The sequence below is a fragment of the Varanus komodoensis genome, unplaced genomic scaffold (assembly GCF_004798865.1).
Source record: "Varanus komodoensis strain SLA01 unplaced genomic scaffold, ASM479886v1 scaffold29_1, whole genome shotgun sequence".
NCBI classification, from domain to species: Eukaryota; Metazoa; Chordata; class Lepidosauria; order Squamata; family Varanidae; genus Varanus; species Varanus komodoensis.
In genome coordinates, this window is record NW_025335759.1 from 1,625,211 (window position 1) to 1,650,531 (window position 25,321).

General features: G+C 46.0%; 2 protein-coding genes across 5 annotated transcripts in view; both read right to left on the reverse strand.

Annotated features, from left to right (window-relative positions):
• LUZP1 (leucine zipper protein 1) overlaps positions 1-3,582 on the reverse strand; it is a 61,790-nt gene extending 58,208 nt beyond the window's left edge. For 3 of the 4 annotated variants that reach the window (XM_044435351.1, XM_044435348.1, XM_044435350.1), the window contains exon 1: positions 3,387-3,582. The gene's annotated coding sequence lies outside the window, so the exon portion shown is untranslated. Of the gene's footprint in view, positions 1-3,382 lie in introns of all 4 variants that reach the window. The other variant, XM_044435349.1, reaches the window with a different exon arrangement.
• Positions 3,583-13,306: 9,724 nt separating this feature from the next.
• On the reverse strand, positions 13,307-24,217 carry HTR1D (5-hydroxytryptamine receptor 1D). Its single transcript, XM_044435268.1, has 3 exons — positions 24,052-24,217; positions 16,898-17,060; positions 13,307-14,573 (listed from the first exon to the last, which is right to left on the reverse strand). Exon 3 carries the CDS (start codon positions 14,438-14,440, stop codon positions 13,307-13,309), a length of 1,134 nt encoding a protein of 377 aa, XP_044291203.1. The 5' UTR covers positions 14,441-14,573; positions 16,898-17,060; positions 24,052-24,217.
• Between the last annotated feature and the right edge of the window lie 1,104 nt (positions 24,218-25,321).

A 25,321-nucleotide genomic window follows, 5' to 3' on the forward strand; every position in this document is an offset into this window, starting at 1 on the left:
AAACCCATGAAGCACTAGGAGAAAGCTGTTAACATCCTTTCCTCAGAGAATCCTTTCTATCTCACAGCACATGAAAGGCACAAATGTGTCTTTCCCAGTAGTGATAGGTGATGATAAAGAACAGCTTTCTTGAGCCAGTAAGAAGTGCCTTACATTCAAGCAACTGTGCAGTTTAGTGATGGGGGACAGAAAGATGGGGCAGCCACCTACACCTTGCTAAGGAACTCTGGCTGAGACAGTATTGTGACCACAAGAGAGCAATCAGGCACAATTAATAATTAAGGAAAGCACAAACCCTTGGCCTGCTTCTTTTGCAGACAATAGCCTGGCTGCAGCCAAAAGTGCCAAATTCCAGGGCTCTTCAATGAAAACAAATGCCATGTTTCCTCAGAAAATTAACAGACTGACTTCTTCCAATCCTCCCAAAACAGGCTTGCTCACTCGCTGGTCAGCCCTGAATGAACAGAAATTAACTTACAAGGCAATAAACATGCTTAGATTCACACCCAAAATCTACCCCTGTGAGCAAGAAAGACGGTTTCATTTTGGGGGGGGGGTGGAATTCCTCAGAGTAAATTGAGCAAAAGCATCTCTACCCTGGGGGTGAAGTCTGATTAAATAAGTCTTTCTGACGCAGAAGAATTTTCAGCTTGTTACTACATTTAAAGATTTCCCTGTTCTGCCTGCACGATGGAAGGGTGGATCTATGCAGGTTCTCACTATGGATCTTTACAACAGACCTAGTGCAGCAAAATAAACACACACACACATTAAGACCAACACATTACCAACTGTTGAACTTACACTTTGTCCTGCCCTAATGTTAAAAGCAGCAGATTTTCCAGTGTATACATATTCAGCTCCCCGTCCCATAATAACCTTCTACAGACTTGTCCTGCTTCAGTATTGACAAATGTGAGTTTGAGTTGAGGTCATCTGAAACTATAAATATGGACTAAGAAAGACAGGACCTTTAACAGACGCTACAATCATACTTCAGTGTTATTAGTACTATTATTATACCAGAGGATACAACCAAAGTTGGTGTAGGAACTACAGCGTTGCCATATCCATCACTGCCCCTTTCAGAATTTGTAAGGGTAAATTTGCAAATTGGTGCTCAACTCCATTAACTCTAGAGATGGAGTCTAAATACCTATCTCTGTTTTGGTGGATCATTATGGATGCACAAACCTGAGCAGTATGTCCTACCTAGACAATGCGGTATAGTTAAAGTGCCAGCAAAAGGAGTCCTCATCCTCCCAGCCTCAGTACGTAACTGGTGGAATGACTCTGGGTCAGTTGTTACGCGTATATTTCAGCCTAACACACCTCTCAGAGTGTCCTGGGGACAAAAGATTGGGGGACAGCCATGTACTCTGAGTTCCTTAGAAGGGCAGGATACACTGTAATAAACAACTAGTGCAGGTATTGCAGAAATAAAAACCATGCTGGTCCCAGCAGTGAAAAGCCCTCCACTGGGAAGTACATCTCCTAACACTTACAGAGTCAACCCTGATCCCAGGAGTTCAGTCACAATTCAGCTCTGAAATACTAAGGTTCTACATCCCCTTCAGATTCATTTGCACCATACAACAATATATATCTTAGCTACATCCATTCTTTATCACTAACTATATTGTTAAAAGCATTTTAGCAAGTTTTCCTGTACATTTAACAGCTGCATAACAAGCATATATTCAGCAGATGTGGAAAACGTAATTTCAACCTGTCACAGCCCTGTAAAAGGCACTAAAACCTTTACAGAAGAAGATGGTGGTAACCCTAAGGCTATTATTCCACAGGATTCTTGGAAGAAGCATTCCCCTTGCTCACTGGCATAACTATTTCCAAGACTGGGAAACTAAGGCCCAAGAGAATAACTTTCCAAGTTCACCCAGGAAGTCAACAACATTCAGAGGTTTCCCAGCATTATTTTCTTCGAAGCAACAAAGCATCTTGGGATCTTGCTCCAACTAAGTATGTATAGGACTGAAGGCAGGCAAGTTTACTTCAAAATAAAACCTAGTGAGTTCATAGGACCAACTTAATGAACAGGGTTAGACTCCCACTGAATTCACTCATGTTTACTTCTGAATAAACATACATGGTGCAATTCTGCCTTCCCTAATCACACGCTCTCCAGATGTCCTGGATTTTAAACCACAGGAATTGTCAGGAATGCTGGGAATTGTAGTCCAATATAACTAAAGGGCACCAGATTGGGAAGTACTAACATAGTGACCAGAGTCTTGCAACTTACAACAGAGAAAACCAGGTTTAGTACTCGGCTACAGAGCTGGCCGGCCAAGTGGCTCCCCCTAACCCTACACACACACACAAAGAGCATCTAATCTACTTCACAGGGTTGTTGTGAGGACAAAAAAGGGAACCATACACACTGTTCAGAGTTCTTTGGAGCTGCAACAACAACAACAAAGGATTGGTTGTCCATTCCGCACCCCACCACACAGAAAAATTAACTCAGCATAACCTACCTTGCAGGGTCGTTGTGCAGATCAAAACAGGGGAACCATGTACATTACCCAGAATGTTTTGGTGGATAAACAACAACCTTTCCTTACACCAGAATGAAGCAGATCAGAAAAGCTGCTGTAAGCTTAAAATCCTCCTCCAAAGTGAATGTCATGGGAAATTGGGGGGGGGGTTTGACTTCTGAGTAACCCTTCATAAGATTCAGCTGGAGGGCTCCAAAATCCTATGCACGTTTACTTGCTGGGGTGTGTGTGTGTGCCTGCGCGCGCGGTGGGGGAGTGTAAACCTCACTGAACGCGATGGGGTTTACTTCTGAGTAAACCCATGCCTAGGCTCGGGCCCCAGCCTTCCCTCGCCAGTCCCCCCTCCCCTTTGTTCCTTGGCGTGGTGCAACGTTTCCCTCAAAGCCGTTTTCCTAGAGGCATTTCCTCTGCAGGAAGGGCCTGGCCCTCTCCTGCAGAGAGTCACCCGGGGAGAAAAGTTGGACGGCCGGGAAGTTCCCCGAACGAGGCGCGCGCGCGCGCGCACACACACGAGTCTCCCGCAAGCGAAGGTGATCCCGAAGACGACCACCACCCCTTCCTAAATAATGGTCCTCGTCTCAATAAGCGCAATAATAATGGGGGAGGGGCGAGGCGGCCTCAGCCCCCCCCCCCCCCCCCCCCGTCGCCAATTGGTTTTCTAAGGGTCTGTCTACACACTGGCAACTTGAACAAAGCGGATGCCTTGAATTCCTTCCCAGCCCCAGCTTGGTTTTGGCAGCGCTCGGCAGCCCAGGACCAGCCCAGCCGCAGCGGAAGGAGAGGCGGCGAGGGCGGGCGGAGGGTCGGCGCCCCGCGCGCCCCCCGCCGGCGCCCCCCGCCCGCGCCCGCGCCCCCCCGCTCACCTACCGACTCCGGGTCCGCCGCCTCCGTGCCGGGGACGCGGGTCCGCCGAGGGCTCCCCTCCGCAGAGCGGCGGCGGCTCCACGGACGCCCGGCCGCCCGGCTGTCCCCGCCCGGGGCTGCCCGAGACCCCCGGGGGCCGCGAGGCGGCGGCGCGGCGGCCCGCTGGGATCTGCTCCGCCACCCGAGGGCTGCAGCACCGGGGCTCCTCCTGACAATGAGAGGCGGGGAGCAGCCCCTGCTGGCGGGCGGCCCTGACGTCAGGAGGAGGGAAGCGAGCGAGGCGGGCCGAGGAAGCGGCAGGGCGGCGAGGGAGGCTGGCCTGGCGGCGGGCTCGCCAGCCTCCGCTCCGTCCCGAGCCGCCTCCCGCCCAGCCGCCAGCCCAGCGCGCTGCGCCGGGCCGGGCCTTAAGAGAGCCGCCGCCGCCGCGCCTCGGGGCTGCCACCCGAAAGGCCCCTCACGGAGCCACCGGTGGGAAGCGCGGGGTGCTGCACCACGGCAGGCAGGCGCGCGCGCGCGCGCGCGCACGGTCCAGGGTGGCGCCCTCGGGGCCAGCACATTCTCGGTGGGGGAAGGCTGCAGCACACACAGCATCTACTTCAGTCATAGCAGCAGTATTCCCAGCCTTTCTCCAAAGTGCCCATGCTTCCCACCATCACCACCACTGACTGTGCGGGGTCTTATCTTAACAACAACCCTGGGAAGTAGGCTGGGGGCAAGGGCTGTGCAAACCTGGCTAGCAGTTTCATGGGGATTTGGACTTTGCTGTCCCTGTTCCACGCCGAGTGTTTGTAAGGACAGAAGAGGAACGCTGCTGGGCTAACTCTTCGCATAGTGGCCAACCAGATGCTTGTTAGGAAACCCAGAGGCAGGAAATGATAAAATGGCAGCCTCCCATTTCAGATGCGTGCTGACCCTGACACTGGAGGTCAAGTATGACTAGTAGCCCCTAATGGCTGGCTCCTCCATGGACTCCTCCAATTTCCTTTTAAAGTTATCTTTGTTAGAGCTATTGCTACATCTTGTGGTAACAAATTCCATACTTTAACTGTGCTGCGTGTCCAAGTGCTCCACAAGGTTCTTTAGAAATACGTAATTTTATTATTAACACATTAATGCATAAATACAATATCATGGACTCAGTGTCTGCAACATCTGAATAACTACCAATTAAATGTTTGACATATAAAACCAGAATGGCAGATAGATTAATGAGTACAAATACGACTTTGTGTATGTATGACTGACTGGAAAACTGAACTTGGGTCTCCCAAATCCTTAATCATCTGTCCAAACTGTATACCACATTCATGAAGTGTTATCCCCAAGATGCACACAAGAAACCAAATGTAAAAGCTCAAGAGTGCCAGAGACCTAACTTGAGATGTATATCTGCAATGTGTGTATCTGCAATGTACAACAGCTAAGCAGTGACCATTCACAGCAGTAATTATTGGCAATGATGCTATTTTCCTAACTTATCCATGGAGTGAGAGTTAACAATTGATTTAATTTGGACCATTGCCCACAAGGCCAAGGCTACAGAACCAGTTTCCAAAGCTGTGACACCCTCTACACTAAAGTGAAGCTATCGTGAAGAAGGGGGTGCATATAAACTTTCCAATTGTTTACATGTGGAGATACGCTATTTTGTATAGGCGCACTCATGAATGTGTAATGCATCTCACACTGAGTCTATCAGCCTCCTTTCTTCTTCATCCAATATATTCTCATAGTTTCTGCTATCCAACCCTGCACTAGCTTCAGAAACAAGAATGTGTGAGCAAATTATGCATTGCTCTTTTCTTTTGTTCTTTCTTAAAACAGCTTAATGAGTTTGATAGGATTTTGGTCACAGAATGCTTCTGGTTATAAAAGGACTACAACATTTCAGCAGCATTTCCTCATTGTATTGGCAATTATGGGGAGATGGAAGAAGCGGCAAAGGATTGCCCATGGCACAGTGACAAAGTGCAAATTACCTGGCATCTCCACTCGGCCAGGTAGCAGATAATGGGAACGACCACAACCTGAAACTCCGGAAAGCTACTGCCAGTCAGAGCAGAATGTCTTAGGCTAGAAGGACAAAGGCAAGGAAAGGTCCTGTGTCCATGGATCCATTGCCTGCTTGGAGGTTTAATTTGGAGAGACCCAAGATAAAGGACTGAAATTGAAATAGCTCAATTACTGCATATCTTTGCTGTACAGATGTGCAGATCCTCCCCTTTTTTTTAAAGGACAAAACTGGGGTCATGTTTCATCTAGGCCATTTACCAGAAAATAGGAACAACCCCGGTTAAACATGAGATGCCCTTCAACCTTAAGAGTAACCTTAAGTAGCTACCTGTGTCTTTATCACATACTCTGTCTTCTTTGCTTAATTACATCACCCTTGGAACTGACATTTAGTACACATTCAAAATTCAGCAGCATTTCAGCATATAAATACAACTTTTCCCATTTTGATCATCTTCCGTTTTTGCTGTCAATGTTCGTATTGAATGAGAGGCTTTGGCTCGTGGGGTGGCATATGAATAAAATAAATAAATAAATAATAAATATTGAAGCAAGACTTTTAAAAACCACAATCCAACTTCCCTTAGTCCCTCCTGTCCCATCCCTGCCCATCTTCCAGTTCATGGAAGGGGTGATCTTCCATGAGATTTTTGTTTAACCACCTACTGCTTGTAGAATGAGTAACAATTGCACAGCAGCTGAGTATTTCCCTGCTGGCTCCCTGCTCTTTTCCCCATGTTAATTTTAGCTGTATGTTCCTCAGGACAGAGACTTACTATACTCCATGCATACTGAATGGGCTATCTATAGGTCTATATCTGTAAGTTCTTTTTAAAATAGGACTTACTCCTAAGTATGTCTGCATAGCTGGTGAATAGGATTGTGGCATAAGAGTTAACTGGTGCGAGAGCTTTAGTCTAGTATACATGGAGGACACCATGTTGGAAAGGCTGTGCCATGCCATATAACAGCTATATGGGCCTTCAGGACAGGCAGCAAACCGCTTTAGTTGCCATGTGGGTAACAACAGCATGGAAATCTTAATGTCTACCATCACTGCATAAGTAGCTTCTGCAAGTAATTAGATTATCAGTGAAGTATAAAATGCTTTATAGGAAAATGGAAGCTGCTTGATGATTGCCTGATTTGGGCATCCTTTGCCAAGTGCCTTGAAACCTATTTAAGTCTTGCTTATAGACTAGTCAGCAGCTCTAGTCTAAGGTAGCATTTTCCCATTTTTTTCCTGCCTCCACATCTTTCCTTTTAAAAGACCCATTAAATTTATATACTCGCCTCTTAATTCTTTCCCTTCACATATTAATATAGGATCAGCTCATAAAAGCTCACACTCTTCCACTCATGTAGCAGTGGGCGAGAGATGCGGGGGTGGGAAAGGGGGAAAGTAAAGGTTCAATTTGCAGAGTATTAGTACAATGCATTTCATCAACACTGAGAGAAGGAAATGTTCTCTTGTTCTCTGAAAGAAGAAAATGTCTTATGTTTTGCATTGCTTTACTGACATGTTAATAAATAATTGTTCGAAAAGACTTGAATTCTGGCATATAGATTATATTGGCAGCACGTTTTTTCCTGCTATATACATAGTATTATTAATTGCATGAACTAATAGATGTGTAAATGCAGCCGTTTCTAGAGAATGAGAGGCATTCAATGCAATCAGTATTCCACTACTGCTCTCAAACACTGATTAGTTCCCAGTGATTTATCGTTTTAAAGAACTGAAAATATCTAACAGGGCACGTGGGGGAAATTCATGTATATTTGCATCTGAATGTCAGCAAATCCAGATCTTCCATGAGCGGGTGCCTTGCTCTGTTGCTTTGAGATGCATTTTTCTGTCCTTTGCTAACTCAGCATTATTTCTTCTTCCTGGATTTTCCATTGTGGTATAACTTGTCCAATCCATAAGGAGTGTTGGAATATATGCTATTCTTATAACATATATCTCCTTTTCCTTAAGAAATCACAGTAGAACAGATAAATGCACACCCAAGACTACACAGACTTAAACAATTTATAAGCACATCAAGGTTAAACTGGTCAGAGAGGCACTGCAAGGTGCTTTTGTACTGATTCATTTTATTTTATCAGTAAATCATCCAGTTATGAGTTCTGAAAATCTAATGAACAAACTCATATAGGTTAACCTAAAGCCATCAAATATAGGTACTTTCTATTACCTGAGAGTAATCCCATGGAAACTCACAGAGCTGTTTTGATATTTGCATGAACTTAGGACCGCAGTCTTCACTGACTACACTGAACTGTTCCTAGGACTGCAACCCTAAGCACAGTACCTGGAAGCAAGTCTCACTGCAATCTGTGGGGTTTATTCCTGTGTAATTCAGGACATCATGGTGCAACACTGAAGCATTAACAAGTTTGTCATTGAATTCAAGAGGCTGCAGAGAGCAGAACTACATTATTAAAACAGATTTCCTCGGAAATAACTCCCATTGGTGTGTCAGTTACATTCACTTATAAGTAAGCCGAGTCTCTAAGTGACTTTTATTCTAATATTCTGCTCAGGTTTCCCACCACCACACACCGTATCGTCATAGTTTCATAGCATAATGCAGTACAATGAAGCACACACAGAGAGAAATCACCGGATTTTACAAAAGCCTCTTTTAACTTGGCAATAGGAAATATATAAAGGGGGATAGGGAAACTCAATAATACCTGGAAGTAGGGTGAAGAAGTCTTGCTTCCAGTCATGCTGGGACAGACAGCTGCTTTTGTGAAATGCAGCGCTGCAAATGAGTCCAGTATGGAGGCAAAGTGAACTGCTGCAGTGAAAATTCCTGCCAGTAATGACTTGGTTAAACCTCTGCTCTGCCTGCTGCTGAATGTCTCAGCATAATTCCCAGGCTAGGAGAAAGACAGTCCCTTGACCGGTATGCCAGCCCTTCGAATCCAGAACAGATGGACAGAACAAGCTTGCAAAGATGGGGACCTGCCATTTTCCAGGGCTTCCACACGTAAGCCACAGCAGGAGCCATGGAGTGTGTAGAGCAAGACTGATTGCTGATTTGAGAAGCATGGTATTCCCCAATCCTTGAAAGGCTTTTTGATGGTGTATTTTATTGATGTATTTGTATGATTAAGCTTCCTTTTGGCACAACATAAATTGTTGTGCTATATCTAGGGTGGCGGGTGAGTGGTTTCCAGTTTTAAAAAAAAGTAACCAAGATTCCATGGTTTCTATACACCTCCCTGGTTTCACTTTAGGGAAAGCTGATTCTCAAGCAATTTTACTGAACTCTACATAAGGGTCTGGACAGGATGTGTTGCAAAATCCATGAATAGAGGAAATCTCTGTTTCTCTTTTATGGCACTGGGCACTATACACAAGCATAGTTTGGACTGTGGTCCATAAGTCAGCTGAGCTGAAGTTCTCAGTTGTATGCCGGGGTTCCCCATTAAGGCACCCTCCAGATATGCTCGAGTACCTTGTTCCCAGCCAGGAAAACCAAGTTAGCTGGGAGTAATGGGAATTGTAGTTCTACAGATCTGGACAATGTGGGTTTAGGGAAGGCTGGTGCATGTCATGGATTTCAAAGGGCAGAAGAGTGAATTGAATTGCTTAGTTTCCGTCTGAGCATATTATTATTATTATTCCACTATTTCCAGTCCTGGGACTCAAGTTGGCATACAACATTAAAAACTTTTACAATTACAACATTAATAGAAATATGCAACAGTTAAAATGTAATAAAATCAGCTAGAATGTTAAATCAGCTAGAGTATCATGTACCAACATGCAGTGTCCTCATGTTATTGTTGGGGACAAGACATTATAAACACTTTCTTCTGCATTTGGGGCAGCTTCTAATCCGTGTCTGGTCACATGACAGCATATGCAGACATGCATGTTGGTGGTTGGAAAGAAAAGACGTGGATTCACCATCTAGAAGACACTTCTAAATGGTAACTGAAAGCTAAGTTTGTTAGCTTCAGCAAGCCGTCCAGTCAGCCCACCCCTAATCTTCTTTCAGAAGGGTTCAAAAGTATTTGAACTGAATTACTGAAATACATCATGATTAGCAAAAAAAAATTCAACTGGGGTGGAGCTGAGTGGGCAAACCTACTCAAACCCATCAAAAAGGCTGCAATTCCATGCGATCTAACCTGGATGCAAATCCCCATAGTTTCAGTGCTCTCCCTTGTAAGTAAAACAAAACAAAAACATGAAAAAAGAATAGGACGGATAGTACAACTTTGTCAGCACATACATATATTCTTGCTCATTTAAAATGGTTGTGCTAGATTTATAATTTATATAAACTAGGTAAGGAAAGTGGACATGAGATCACACAGATGCACAATATGTAAATGAGGTACACATTTGGCAAATCTCTCTGAAACTCACCCACATTGCATTTACACAGTTTTGCAATTCTACAACTTACTTGCTTTTAAGTCCTCCACTGTATAGCAAGAAAAGCATCTTTGTTCTTCCATGACAGATAATAGAGATTTGATCTTTTTAAGCCCAAAGAAGCTGCCAGATAAAGAGAACTCCCCATATTTATTGAGCTTTTTATGCCTTTACTCTTTTGTGCTACTTTTACTATTAAACTTTTACAACATAGATGCACAGAAGTGTGTCTTCAAATGCATATAACAGCCTATTGAAAAGATAACATAAGAAACTGCTTTTTTGTAGGTGAGCAATCTAGCTCAGTGTCATTTCCTTTGAGCACCATAGCTATCCAGCATCTCAGGCAATAGCCCTTCTCTCATCAGCTATACCTGATTCTTTTTAACTGGAGAATCATGGAATAGAACTAGGGGCCTTCTACATGCAATGCATGATCAAGCTGTGGTCCCTCCCATTTCCAACAAAACATGGGTTCTTGGCTTTCAGGGCCAACATCAGCACTGGGCAGGTGTGAAGTCTGAGTGCCAATGCCAGCTGTGTGCCCTGCTTTATTTCGCCCTAACCTGGCACCCTGGGCAGTGCTTGGAGCCTGGGTCTAGCGCCCATTTTAATTCCCACAGCTCTGGTATCCAGTGAAATCGTCTTACTGATGGAAGTGCCTCCATCAGAATGGAAAGGAGTGTTTCCTTCCTTGTAGTTCCCCTCAAAAATCTGCTCTGGATAGTTTGGGGGATGCAGATTTTGCAGGATAGGGCTGCAAGGATTGGGTGGGGGGAATGCCTATTTCATAAGTGAACATCTGCTCACAAAATTGTGGGTTTCACAGGCAGTCTTGCTCTGGAGTATTGTGTGAATGGTGGTTAGACTCAGCTCCTCACACCATGCTTCATACAGCAGAAGAGCAATTTGGCTGGGTGGTTTGTTTGTTTGTTTCTGTTTTTTCCTCTTCTTTTGGCAAATGTCCTTGCATTCTTCTGACAAGATTCTTCTAACGCTATCCCTTAAGGAAGGCAAGTCTGGTCTTGAATTACTTGCAATTAGCGCCATCTCCTGTTACTAGGCAACTATTACATTAGCTGCCTTCTAAATAAGCGTCGTCCTTTCACGTTTAGAAATGTGTATTTCCCTAGGAATTCAATAGCAGAAAAAGATAGCTCCTGAATGTTTACTGTCTAGAACAGCATGTTAGCTGGTCCAACCTTTAGGGTTCACCCTCCTGGGCAAAGAATAGTCCTCTGTTTTGGAGTCCTGGCAGAAGAGAGTCTTCTGTTTCAGTGAACAGACACACAAGTTTTCTCCACAATGGTGGGAGTTATTGTATTTCTATATAATGACTTATAATAAATTTGCACCTAATAGTATGCAACGTGATGTCCTCTTCTTGGGGGTAATAAATCTTCTCTGGGGGGAGAAGGATGCAACTGTTCAGCTTAGTGACTTAAAAAAAGTCTTTCTATTACACTGTGCACATACATGTATGCAGATAAAACATCAGACAGAACTTCACATTTATACTGCGACAAGGGAGATGAGTGACTTTTGATGCCCCTGCAGGCCAAGCTGCACCTGCTCAGCTTCTGTTTTCTACATGCCTATTTAGCATACAGTTGCTGGAGGTCACTGAGGGGCAACTCTGGTTGCGGGGAAGAGCACATGCGTTGCATGCAGAAGTCCTGGTTCAGCCCCTGCCGGTTCTAGTTTTCAAAGAATCAAGCAGCAAGCAGTAGGCAATTTCCTGAGCTAGTGGAAAAGAGCTGCCAATCAAAGCAGACAATGCCAGGTTAGAAGGGTCGGTAACTCAGCTTCTTGTGCTGCTGTACTGTATTTCCTTTTGCCGTTAGAAAGTACACCAAGGGCATCTTGTTATCACTGAGCAGGAACCAAGCCATAGGTTCCTTCTCCACATGATTGCTCACTATGGGCCTGATTATGGGGCCCCCTTTGGCCCTACGTGAGCTGTGACTGCCTCATCTGGTTAACTCACTATTTCAAAAACAGCCCTACACTCAAAGTGTTGGCTAAGACGCATGGAGTGCGAATGAATTCTAAAGATGTTCTTAAGGTGTGTTATGGACACTTTCAGATGCCCAGAGTAACCCAAGATTACTCCTGTTCAGACACAGAATGATAAATCGATCTTCTAACAGAGAGACTGTAATGGTGTTAATTTAAGATTCTGGACCCAGTTTAAAGTGCTGGTTTAGCACACCCAAACCAGCCTACGTCTTGATCATCAGATAATCTAGTTTCCAACAGGAATCCATAATGGAAGACAAAGTATTTTGCCGGTAGCTTGCTCTCATCAAATCGCCCCACCATGAACTTCCTGAGAACAGCTTTTTGGGAACCCCCTTTTGTTGAATGTCGTACAACACTAGACCAAACACTGAAAAAAGTTTAAAATTATCTCAGCTGGAGAGAAAGTTTGTGTTTGAAGAAAAGTGATTTGATGTAAAGCTCAATTCCCTTGTCTTCCTACAGCCAATTTCTTCAATGATTTATATTAGTCATGCTTAGAGTACACCTATGGAAATCAATGAAGCAATTTAGTCAAGGTTAACTTAAGTTCTATGGATTTCAATGGTCTTATTATAGGAATGACTACGTCTGGATTCAACTCAGTAACAACAACTAAGAATTATTTCTGAGTGCTCAAAACATTTCACATAATGTACTATGTAATCCCTGTTTTCTCAAAAACCTACCCAGCCCTAATGGTTAGACTAATATTATTATCCACTTATAACGGATAGATGAGTGTGTGTGTGAGAGAGAGGGAAATAATATAGACAGACATTTTGCTACTATTGCCTAATCCACATTAATTAAAGCAACACAATAAATACCAAAACATTTCTTCTATTATTTATTTTATTTTGCTTGTTCCAAACCTTGTCCCATGGCATGAAGATGGAGATACAATTGTTCACTGCACAGACAAGCAACTCTTGGAAGTTATTAATACAGAGAGCCAAAGAAAGGGCAGTGAAATGTCACAAGCAACAGTGCACTGGTTTGGACAATCACCAAACAGCTTAATAAGTTGAGGTATTAACAAGTTTTCACTTCTTTCTTCATGGCAGGAATGAAGAAACAGGGAACTCTTCAACTAGCTACAGTTATCTGTTTCATGCAGATTGGGAAACAATGGTTAGGGGTTTCAAACAAGCCAGAGAAATAAAGCCATATGAAACCATGTTTTCATATTTTGGCTTGTTCTGAAGTCATTGGGGGTTTTTGCTTTTTGTTTTGGTTTGGATGAAATGGCAAACTATAGTTAACTGAAGACTTGCTGGTTTGTTCACTCACTCCAACAAGGGAAAAGCAAAGGGGCTCTGTTAGTAGTTGAGAGCTCATTCATATCCTCAGCTTATTAAATAGCAATGATCATCCAAATACAGCCAATAAGACAAAGAGAGCAATAATCTATCACCTATTCCATGGGAATTTATGTACACAGGTGGACTAATGCTTATGCTTTGGCAGCCATGTCAAAACCAGATGGCTACAAGCACTTTTTAAATCGTATCATTTTCTGAAAAGCCTGTTTGAATTCTTCATTAAAAGCTGTATATATAATGGGGTTGATTAGTGAATTCAGGTAACCCAGCCATGTGAAAATGTCAACCAGGATGGGATGGGTCCAGCAGGACTCCTGGCAAATGGGCAGGACCAAAGACACAACGAAGAAGGGTAGCCAGCAGAAAATGAATGCGCCTAAAATAATCCCCAGAGTTTTTGTGGCTTTCCTTTCTCGGGCGGCAGAAATCCGTTTCCTTTCGAGGATGCTATCGGCAACTTTGATCCTCACGTGGTTAATAAATACTGGAGAGCTGTTTGAATGGGAAGGCCCCTCATGAAGGTTTGAGCTGATGGAGCAGAGAGAAGATCCTGCTGAGCCTGTGATGAGCTGGGCTGTGGTGAACCTCTTCCCATACAGAGACGGTGGCCTGAGAATTCGGGATCGAGCAGCCACATAAATCCTACCATACAAGATAATGAGTAAGACTGTCGGAATGTAGAAGGCGCCACAGGTGGAGTAGATGGTATAGGAGATCTGATCTGTGTTGACCGTGCAGGAGGCTAGTTCCTCATGAGCTTTGGCTTGCCTCCAGAAAAGGGGAGGCATGGAGATGCAAATGGAGATCACCCAAACAATGGTGATCATGAGAGCGGCCCTGCCAGCGGTCCGGCGCTTGGTGTATTCGAGAGCATCTGTGATGGCCCAGTACCTGTCCAGGGCGATAACACAGAGGTGCAGAATAGAAGCTGTACAGCAGGTGATGTCCGAGGACAGCCAGATGTCACACATGATCTGGCCAAAGGTCCAGATGTGGCTGACCGTGTAAGCAATGCTGATCGGCATGACGAGGATAGACACTAAGAGATCTGTGGCCGCCAGGGAGCCGATGAGGTAATTGGCTGGAGTGTGGAGTTTTCGGGTAAGAATAATGGTGATGATAACAAAGGTGTTGAAAAGCATTGTCGCCAAAGTGATCACAGCCAGGATGACAGCCAGGGAAACCTTTAGGCCTAGCAATGTGGCCTCGTCCCAGTCTTCTGAGATTGCATTAGCACCCCGAGAACCGTTGGACATGTTCTGCAAAGTCAGCTCTGTGGACCAATTGTACGGGGTCATCCTTGGCAGCAGCTTCTTTTTCTTCCTTTTTATGAACGTAATCCTTTCCGTACACTTGAGAATGCCTCTCTCCGTCTTTACTGAAACCAGGCTTTCTGAATTGGGACTTTGAGGTTGGGGAGGGAGCTTGCCACTGTTAAAAGAAGTCAAGATAACAACGAAGGGGTTACAAAGCATTGACTACCGGGTGCTTTGCAATGTACGTCTCCAGTAGCTAATCCTCAACTGCACAGACTCAGAATATGCAGAAAACTGATGGCTCCCAGTTTAATGCTGTGTCGTTCTAAACATATTACACAGGAGAGCCAAGCTAGACAACATGGAAAAAGTAGGGTTAAATTCACACACATAGGCACCCCTTCCCAGTATCCTCTCCTCAACCATTCATGCATTTCAGCCGAAGAAGGGAAGTATTTCTCAACTCTCTTTCTCAGTGTTGATCAAGAAAAGCTATTCCTTGCTGCACCGTGTGTGGTGAGAAAGGGAAACTTTCTCAGTGTGTAAAGCTCTTATCTCCAATCAACTGCTGATCATAGATAAGAGCGTTCCTCTGCCTTGGAAGAAGAGGAGGGACCTCAAGCAAAAGCTGGCAGGCCAGGAAGGGAACTCCGGTGGGCTGTTTCCTGCCCATACACCAGAGGTCTCCCATGCCTGCCAGATACTAACATATGTAATTCTCTGTCATCCAGATTAACTATATAAGGAGTGCCACGGGTTCAGGGAGAGGACCAGCACGAAGCTTGATAGCCAATGCTACCATAGTGCCCTGAGTTTAATTGTTGCCCCCAACCTGCAGAAAAAGAGGCCTTGGGGCTGAAACTGCATACCTGGAGTCTAAGTTTTAAGTGAACATAATACATGAAACAGCAGAATGCATTTACTGCTCACATGTCGTGGACATTAAGAAGAACAACTTTATGTACATTTCCTAAAATGCAATCATGCCAAGTTTGAACAGAAAGAGACGTCAGCCAGACACACTGGAAGTTGTAGGCCTTTTCCTGTCCAAATCACATAGGATGGCAACCTTAATGTGTAATCACCTAAACGCTTCTCAGAAACTCATTTTTTTATCCTGGATAGTCTAGTGTGTGGGTTGCATTTTGACCCAAGGAAATGGTCAATTAGTGCATTACTTTGTGTACCTGTGTGTAGATTCTCATTGGAGAATACAGGCTCAGTCATAACTGTAGCCATTAACCCATCCTGAGCAAACTGCCATTCCTCCACTCTCAGACACTGCAAGTTCTGGAGACAAATTCGGTTCTCCAGGGAGAAATGGAGGATGGCAGCAAGGGCGACTCAACCTGCAGACTGAGCAACACAGGCCAAGGGCAGCAGCGTGCCATCAGCTGAGCAGCATGCATGCTGCCCCTGCAAAAGGTCCCAGGTTCTCCCGCCTGAAACCAAGGAGAGTGGCTGCCAGTCAAGGCTGAACGTTCCAGGCAGGATGGACCAAGGATTCGATCCAGCTGAGACAGTTTCCTTTGCCGTGATGACAGAAGTGCTCCCACGGCACAGGAAGGTCTGCACTTCTTTCATAAAAGAAGGAATATGGTTTGCTAGAGCTGCAGGAAACATGCACTGAACAATAAATTCAGGGTTAAGTCCTAATGCAAACAGAGACTTCACTGGCAGAACACCATTCCAGCAGCTGTGATATAGCACCTGAGCATAACATAAGTTCATGAAGAAAGCGCTGCTAGATCGGAGCAAGGGACCATCTACTTAGCATTCACATTTCTCTCCGTGGCTCAGTGTGGGACGCCCACACAGCAACCCAGGAAGGCCACGGGCCTCTGCCATTGCTGCACGGCTTTGCAACTGGTTGCTATGCAGCGGCACACGGCCTCTGACCAGGAAGGGTAGTTCTTGAAGGGCAGATTGCAAGTGCAATTGTTTATGTAGCCGACATGGCACCAACCAGACGGAGAAGTATCAGCACATGTGGGAGAATCCCAAACTTGTACTGCCCAAGTATATTGGGTGGTGGCAGGGACTGCAAAACCACCAGATGAGGAATAAGCATGTGCAGTGACCATGGACGGATGGCAGAAATGGAAACAGGGCGAGGAGGACGGGAAGGAACGGCCTGGCATGGCTGAAATCCTGAACAGCAGCATTCCACGCCGCAACATTTTGTTGCAGGTCAGACATGTCAACAATGGCTGTTTAAAGCCATCTGTGCTAGTGGTCAGCACCAGTTTTTGTTCCTGAGCATCAGAAGCTCATCATCATCATCATCACATTTCTATGCCGCCCCTTGCCAAAGAAGTACCGCGCTAAATTGATTGCCCATTGATTTCTTTGGGTGCCCACAAGTACTAGCATTATATGAGCCTGATGGTCCAAAGTGGATGGATCCTCTTTCTCCATGCTGCGCATAACCTACAAGTACTTCACGCTGCACCACTGGTTGTTCACTGCCACATACTCTTTGACTACGTGGCCACTTACCACTCAGAAGGGCCATTTGTCTGAGAAGGTCCTCCAAACTTAACATCTGTAAATAATTCATGATTCGGCGGAGGATGTGCTGTGGCCCTTAAATGCAAAGCACCGTATCTCGGAGAGGAGAAAGGCTCGGCAGGCTGTCATGGTTTGCTGTTCCCAACCGGATCTAAAGGATAAAGCAGAACATGTTAGCCCAGCAATGCACTGTTACAAAGGGAGTTGTAGCCCTTTCAGCACTAGGACCTTCTGGTGCTTCACTGAAGTGTCCGTGCCATGTATTTATATATGCTAGTAAAATCCTCTTCACAACAATGGGTGGTGTGCATGTATGGAGGAACATTTCTATATGGTTGTGACCATGTGCATCTCTGCGCACTCTGCAAACCGAGACACACATGGTGACACCAGCAGCCTCCCCAGCAAAGAAGGGCCCACCCAGTCTCAGACAGAGAGAGCTGCTCCTGTCCTTGCGTGATGCTTCAGGGAATGGGTTTGATCACGCACTCTGACGCAGCCTGAGTTGCAGGGTACTGCCATGGTCCTGTCCTTAGCAAGGGTCAAGTTGGGAAGGTGAATGAGTTGGGAAGGGCCCGGCAGCACAGAAGGCTTTGCGTGGTCCTGGGTCTGGAAGTCAGACGATACGATGCTCCAGCAGGGAGCAAACCAAGACCGAGCCTCCAGCAGGATGTTCGAATCACTGTGGCACAGTGGCAGTAACTTGGGGTGGGATAGGGGCTCTGGGCTGCATGCAAACCGTAGCCTGTGTGTTGTCCACCTTTTCTGTGTTGGGTTACACAGCCTCGATAGCAATAGCAGTAAGAATACTACTCTTACTACTGCCTGCACTGCCTCTGCAGGGATTTTAATGATAGCTTTATTTTGCATGGAGGCACTTTCATCTTTCACGCAAGTACACACCTGACTATAAAGCGATACAACCCATAAGTGGGTTCACCACCTCATTGAACCCTCGGCCAAAAGGAACCTGGTCTAGACCTGGAAGCGGACATTCCTCTAAAACATAACACTTTGAGATACTATTCCTATCAAAGCAGCTCTTCAGGTATCTAAGAATGACCTTGTTTCTGAATACCTCTAGGCCCACCACCTCACCTTTTGTAAAAAGAGGCCATTCACACTTAAAACAATTTAACAATATCCAGCAGATGATGTTAAGGACCAAAGCATTCAACAGGAGAAACAAAGTACATCAGCAAATTTGTGCTTAAAAACATCCTGAACCCTAGAACTTTTCAGTTCCTAGCACCAACCTGGCCAAAAACATATGGATTGGACACAGTAAGACCTGAAGTGTCCAAGAAAGCATTATGAGCACAGTAGGGTTTCTGTTAGAGAAAGGATTCCCTTCTTCTCCCGTATGAATAATCCGAGGTGCAGGCTGCAGGTGCCCCTGCCTTTACAGCAGGGATGGGCTACCTGAGGCCCTCTAGGGTTTGTTGGATTCAGGACAGGCGCCAAGCGTAGGCATGGTTGGACCCTTGCTAAGGGCCCCCACACCAAGAGGGGCCTAAATTTGCTCCTCCGCTGCTTGTATGCCTGTCTCTCCCCTGGCCCAGATGGAGAGGCTGTGAGTAGAAGGAGCAATAGAAGCCACTGCCTCCCAGCTCATCACCTCTCTGCCCGTAAGCCCAGGCAGTGGTAGCGGTGCTGAGGAACAGAAGCGAGAGCAGCCGCCTGCAGTGGTGCAGGGCGATCGTTTAATGGAGAAAGTGGGCCCACTGAAGGCATCTTGCCCAGAGAAACAAAACCTCCGGTCAGCACTGGCTGGCCTGCAACTCCTGTCTCCCCTCATCATGGGCCATCTGGCTGCAACTGATGGGCTCCAAATGGAGGCGGCAACCAGGGAAAGGGACCCCAGATGCTTAAGTCCTTCTTCTGGTTCTGTATGGCACCGTATGTTCGAATGGGGTTTTGCTTTTTATCAATTGTTTTATGATCTGGATTTTATTAATTTATTTGATTTCATGTTTGATTACATGTTTTTGTGAACTATGAAGCAACTAAACATGTGTAAAAGTTCTATAAATATGACAGAGTTCTACAAATATGGATTGAGCCACCCAAGTCTGAGCCGGAATTGACAGGAATTGACGTTAGGGGGCAGCCTAGAGCTAGCTTCTTCGCTCATGCCGTGTTTTCGAAGCCGGACCATGCAGAGAGCAGAGCTCATCCGCTGGCAAGCTTCACCTGCAGGAGATTAGACTCGTGCTTGGAGAGTTCTTTAGCTCCTCCTGACAAAACTGATGTGGGTTAGCATCCCAATGCAAACCTTTCATATGCATTTCTCTGCAGAGGAAAAAGCTTTCACTGCAGTCAGAGTATGGCTCAACAGTATTCCAGACAGCACATTCAGGAAGGGGCTACAGCTCAGCAGTCCCGCAAAAGTTCCCCATAAAGGCAGCTAGGAAGGGGCCTTTTCTGCCGCTGCTCCCCACATTTGGAACACTCTCCCCAAGGAGCTTCCTCTGGCACCTTCCTTATACTCTTTTCAGTGCCGGTCAAAGACATACCTTTAAAAATGATGCCACTTAGCTTCTCTTTGTATTTCATTTGTATTTTAAATGATGTAGTTTAGTTATTCGATTTGTATACTTCTTAAGGTGTTGTTGCTGTTTTAGTTTTTATAATGGTTTTAATTGTCTGATTGTGAGCAGCCTAGAGATGCTATGGGACAACAGGCGACATATGAATAAAGAAATATTTAGAGAGGTCCGCCTGGCACCGTCGTTAATTGTTTTTCAGCACCAGGCTAAGACCTTTTTATTTAAACAATATTTTAACAATCTTTAATATCATCTATAGGTTTTTAATTTGCAGCCAGGGTGAATCTGGATTTTATGTGCACTATTTATATTGTGTTATTTATTTATTTAAACAACTTATATGCCACCCCATCGCATGAACCTTGGGGCGGCTTACAATCATAAAATCCCGCATAAAATACAAAAATAAATAAATAAATAAAAATCATCAAATAAATAAAATACATAAAATAAAATAGTGGACACAGCCCGGTCAATTTAAAATCAACAAATAAACCATTAACAGTTAAAATAGCGTTTAAATAAAAAGGTCTTGGCCTGGTGCCGAAAAACAAATAAGGACGGCACCAGGCGGACCTCTCTGGGGAGCGCATTCCATAGGTGGGGCGCCACCGCAGAGAAGGCCCTCCTCCGGGTACTTAGCCTCTTAATGTCTTTCACGGAGGGTTCCCGGAGGAGCACCTCTGCTGCCGATCTCAGGGGGCGGGAGGGCATATATGGACGCTCATGCGAATGGGACAGCATACAAAAATTCTAAATGAATGAATGAATGAGCTAAGTCAGCCCAGCCTTTTGGGTCAGCTGACACCTTTGGAAGCTTGAGAGTGTTGGGGATGCTGTCCAGAAATGGCTGCAATTAGGAGCAGGGCTGCCTGCGCAGGAAAAGGTTGCCATGGTGGGCATGGCTAGTCACAAAGCACTCATTTCTCAGAAGGCAAGCTAGAGGGACTAAAAGAACCAACCCCCGCAGGAAGCCGCGTTCAGCCATCTGAGCCCCAAGCCACAAAGACGCCCTCTGGAACCCAAAGAAAGTTGGCATCAAAAGGCAGCTTTCAGGTTACAGCAGGCCACTTTAAAAAACAACAACGACAACACAACCAAATAACAGAAATAAAATAAAATCAGTGGAGAGCGGACACCAAGGGAGGCTGGCTCTAGAGTATTCATCGAGGCTGGGAAATGCAGCCTTTCAGACTTTGCTGAGCTCCATTTCCTAGCAGCCCCAGCCAACTTAACCAATGGACATGGGAGGCTGGGAGGGGCCGTCCAACAACTTCTGAAGGGCCCCATGTTCCCCATGCCAGTGGGGAACACAAAGCCAATGTGGTGTAGTGGTTAAGAGCGTTGGACTGGGACTCAGGTGATCTGGGTTCTAGTCCCCGCTCAGCCATGAAGCCAATGGGGTGCCTTTGGGCCAGTCACAGACTCTCAGCCCAACCTACTTCACAGGGCTGTTGTTGTGGGGATAAGATTGAAAGCAGGAGGAGGAGGTAAGCTGCTTTGAGTTCTTTAAAAAAGAAAAAAGGTGGGACATAAAACAAACACAGAAACAGAGCCAGGCAGAGGTGACCTCCTGGCCATCTAGTCTGACCCCCAGCTCCAGTCGGCTCCACTCATGGCTTGCTCCACTCAACATTAGGGGTTGGGCATGGGTCAACTGAGGGTTGCCATTGAACCATGGGTTATCATGTTGGCTAAGCCAGTCAGGATAAAAAAACCATGGTAAACAGCCAAGAGTTACAACTCAGCAACAAATCATGGTTCTCTTCATGGGCTGTTTGTGGTTAGCAAGCCACATAGCACAGCTGAGTTAGACAACATAACTCACTTTTCAACAGCAACACTTGAGTGTGGGTTTTGTGCTATCTGAACTCAGTCATTTTGTAATCTGTGTGTCTAAGGAAACAGAGAACCTTGGCAGAATATTCAGAAACACATATAGGTAGACAAATATGTTTAAGTTATGTAATTGGTCCATTTCCAAAGACTTAGCCGAGTTATTCTGCTGTTTACAGTGAATTCAACAGAGGGCCTTGTGGCACCTTGAAGCTTATACCATCATACATTTGCTAGTCTTGGCAGTGCCACAAGGTTCCATCCACATACCCTAGTAAGTGGAGAGGCAGGCACAGAGTCATGGAAGAGCAGAATTGGAAAGCAACTGGTCCAACCTCGTGCACAATGCAGGACTCCAAGTTAAACCATCCTTGACCAATGGCTGCCCATCTGCAGCCCATGGCCTCCCCAGGCCACTGGTTCCATTGTTGTATTGTGCCGAAGTTTTTCCTGATGTTCATCAGAAATCTGGTTTCCTGTAACTTGAGCCCTCTGGGATGATAAAAAATGATCCTGGCTTCCAAGTTTTCTCTTCTCAAGGTTAAACATGCCCAGTTATTTCTCCTCAGAGGACTTTGTTTCCAGTCCCAAGATCATCTTTGTTGCCCTACTCTGAACCTTTTCCCACTTTCTTTGCATCTTTCCCGAATTATGGTATCCAGAAAATGTTGGACAAATTATTCAAGGTGAGGCCTTACCAATGCTGAGGTAGTACCTGGTATGATTTGGAAATGATGCACTTAAAAAATTAAAAACAAAAAATTCAGGAAGTTGGATTGATGAGAAATCCTCTGTCTCGATTCCCTACTATCACAGCTACAGCCCTGGAAGGAAACTCACTATAATTAACATAGGTTGGACAGAACTGCAAGCCCTGGGCAAGAAAATCCAATATTAAAACATGGAGTGGAATTTATTTCACAGTCAGATAAGCCAAACATCAGATTTTGATAGCCAAAGATGATAATTGTTTTTATTGTTTTATAAGCTAGAAACCTCCTAAACTGTAAAGTCCCTCAATGGAAAAACTACAGATTGAACTGTGATGAAAGAATCAATAATTATTGTCACTATTTTTTACAATGCATGTCCTTCAGAATGTATTTTAAAAACCATCAAAACAGAGTGCAGTGAGATCAAATTCATACTGTCTGATAGAGCTATTGCCTTCCACATTTAGGGACTTGTGGAGGGGGAGGGTGCAGAGAGTGGAAGAGAGAAGAATCGCATTTTAGCATTAGGCACAAGCAATCCAAATGACAGAGAAGATGAAAAGGTCCATGACACCCTACAAGCCTTTTTGTTTTCATAGGAATTATTATTGCATGTTTATCCAGTCCTTCTTCCAAAGTGCTCAGGGCAATATATATGCTCCCCTTTTTATCCTTACAACATTTTGGAGCAGAACAATTTGTGAACTTTCTGGTTGAGCAGGGATTTGAATTGTGTCTCCTTTGGTCTAAGACTGACCCCCTTAACAGATACATCATACAGGGTGTCAAATAGGAAAGAGACTACACCCTTCGAATACATGCACACGCTAAGACAGCAGTGGATATGTTTAGAACTGTATTATTTTCAGAGTACCAGCAATGTGGATAGCACTTTGCAGATTACATAAACAAAAGATCTGGTTGATGACTTGAACAGCTTGCCATCTGCTGAAGACCAAGGAGAGACAACAGAGGAAAGGGAGGAAGAGAAGGCAAGTGGAACAAGGAATTAACTACCAAGACCAGTGGTAGTGCCTTCCAGGAGCGCTGGACTACAACCCCCATAATTTCCAAATAGAACAGCCATTGACACATCTGAAAGATGCTTGGCTGGGGAAGGTTGGCTTAGGTTTCTCACTGGGGGTCTTCAAGCAGAGGCTGGACAGTCACTTGTTGCGGGCATCCTGGCTCTGGATTTCCTGCACTGAAAATAAGCGTGGGGTAGGAATGGAATAAACGGCCTTAAAAGGCACCCTCCAACTCTAGAATCCTACACTGTCTGTTCAATGTATATTAGCTCCCCCCAGCCTGGCACCCTCAAGGTGCGTTGGACCCACTGCATCATTCCCAGAAATTCTGGGAGTTACAATTGAACTTATCTGGAGGATGCCAAGATGCAAAAGCCTGACTTACAGGATCTGGGATAATGGACAAAAGCTTTGCAGAATGGGTAGGTTTTCATGAGGGATTTTCTGGAAAAGCTGGAGATCACCTAGGGAGAGAGTTCCAGGATGGCAAGGGAGAAAGAACAGAGGTATTCAAAGGAGCCCAGAACAGTCAGTCGCAAGGAATACAAGTCTAGGCATGGATAAAGCCGGATATGTGTGTGCAGAGATAAAGAGATAAATATACACACAGAGGTAGATGTTTAGAGAAGAAACACACGTTTAAAAGCTGATTCAGCAGGAGACAACCTGATATCAAAGATAAAATGCATCAACCAGTCAGAGAACACAAATAACGAAGCAGAAAGCTCAAACCTCACTCGTGTAGATCAGCCCTCACCAGATTAAGCTCTGTCTCTACAAGCAGGAATATTGCTTCTGTTTAAGAGGAACTAAATGCTGGCACTCTGCAGTTTGGGGTACACAGTTCATCTTTCTCTGCTTGCCTTTCACAACAACAAAAATTTCAGAGGAATAACTATATTAAGCTTACCGCAGCAAAGCCATGAAGAGGACAGAGACACCATAAATGGTAACCAATTTATAGCAGTGCAAGCTTTGGTGGGTTGGAGTCCATTTTGTCAGATGCAGACTCTCACCTGTGGAAGCTCATGCTGGAATAAACAGGCAAGTTTCAGGGTGCCACAGAACTCTGCTGTTTTCCTGCTTGCTGTCCTTCTTCTGCTCCTCATTTCAATTCAGCTTGGCCAGGTAAAGCACTAACCTTGTCTGGAGTTGGACCAAGCATCTCCAGGTAAAGGTTAGTTCACTAGAAGTAGTAATCATAATAAAGATTTGAAGACTGGAATGAAAAATGTCAAACCTGCAACTGAAAGTCAATGGGGCTCCTCTTTTCAATCATGCCAGGTACCAGCGCATGGGTCAGATCGCCCAGCCCCTATTACCTTGGTTCGGCAAGGCAAACTGGCAAGTCCCTGGATTTCAGGCACCGGTCGCTAGATCCACCATCCCCAACCTCGCGCCCTCCACATGAGTTGAATTCAGTTCCCATCAGCAAGACCAGAAGACAGGAATTCTGGAAGTTATGGTCCAAAACTTCTGGAGGGCACCAGGCTGGGAAACAACTGAGAAGAAGACCAGCCGGGAAGCCGCGGGTTGAAGTTGGTTAGGCGAGGAGATCAGTCTGAACTTTTGCCATCAAGCCCTGCATTTCGCCGAAGCAACCCCCGCTCCTCCACGGGGAACGACGCCACCCACAACCGTCTCGGCAGTTTGGATGCCCAGCTGTGGAGACACACAAGCACGCACGCACGCACGCGAGCAGAAGCCAACGAAACCCAGCACTCTCGCGGCGCCCAGCAATTCGGGTTTCAAGGCGACGGCGCGGAAGCGCAGAGCGAGCTCAAACCCCTTGCGGATCGCCACGGCCAACCGGCTCAGGGGGCTCGCGGTCGTCCCACGTTGCCGGCTCAGGGCTGGCAGCGCTCCCGCGGCTCGCGTTCCTCTCCGGACCCCGGGCACGCCACTTACGGGAGCCGCGAGGACGGGGCTCCGCGCGGGAGGCTTGGCGGGCGCTCGGTCCCCGCGAGCCCCCGGGACCGCCCAGCGACTCCGGCGGCGAGGAGGCGCTCGGGGCTGGTCGTCGGGCCGGCCCTTGCCCCTCCCGTCCCTCCGCGCCGCCGGCGCGCCTCCTGCTCCACGTGGCGGGCGCCCCGCAGCGCGGCCGCTCTCCCTCGGCGCCGAGGACGGGCGCACTGGGCCGGGGCGCAGCGCAGCGCTCGGCCCGTCCTGGCCCGGGAGGCGCTGCCTCGTGCCCCGTCCGGGAGCGCTGGCGGAGCCCAAGCTCCAGGGGCGCCGCTCGGGCTTGGCGCCTCCCGGGGAGCGGCGATCTGCGCTTGGTTAGGGAAG

Bases quoted from the DNA above. Each gene is read 5' to 3' on its own strand.
- HTR1D (XM_044435268.1), bottom strand. From the start codon at position 14,440: ATGACCCCGTACAATTGGTCCACAGAGCTGACTTTGCAGAACATGTCC.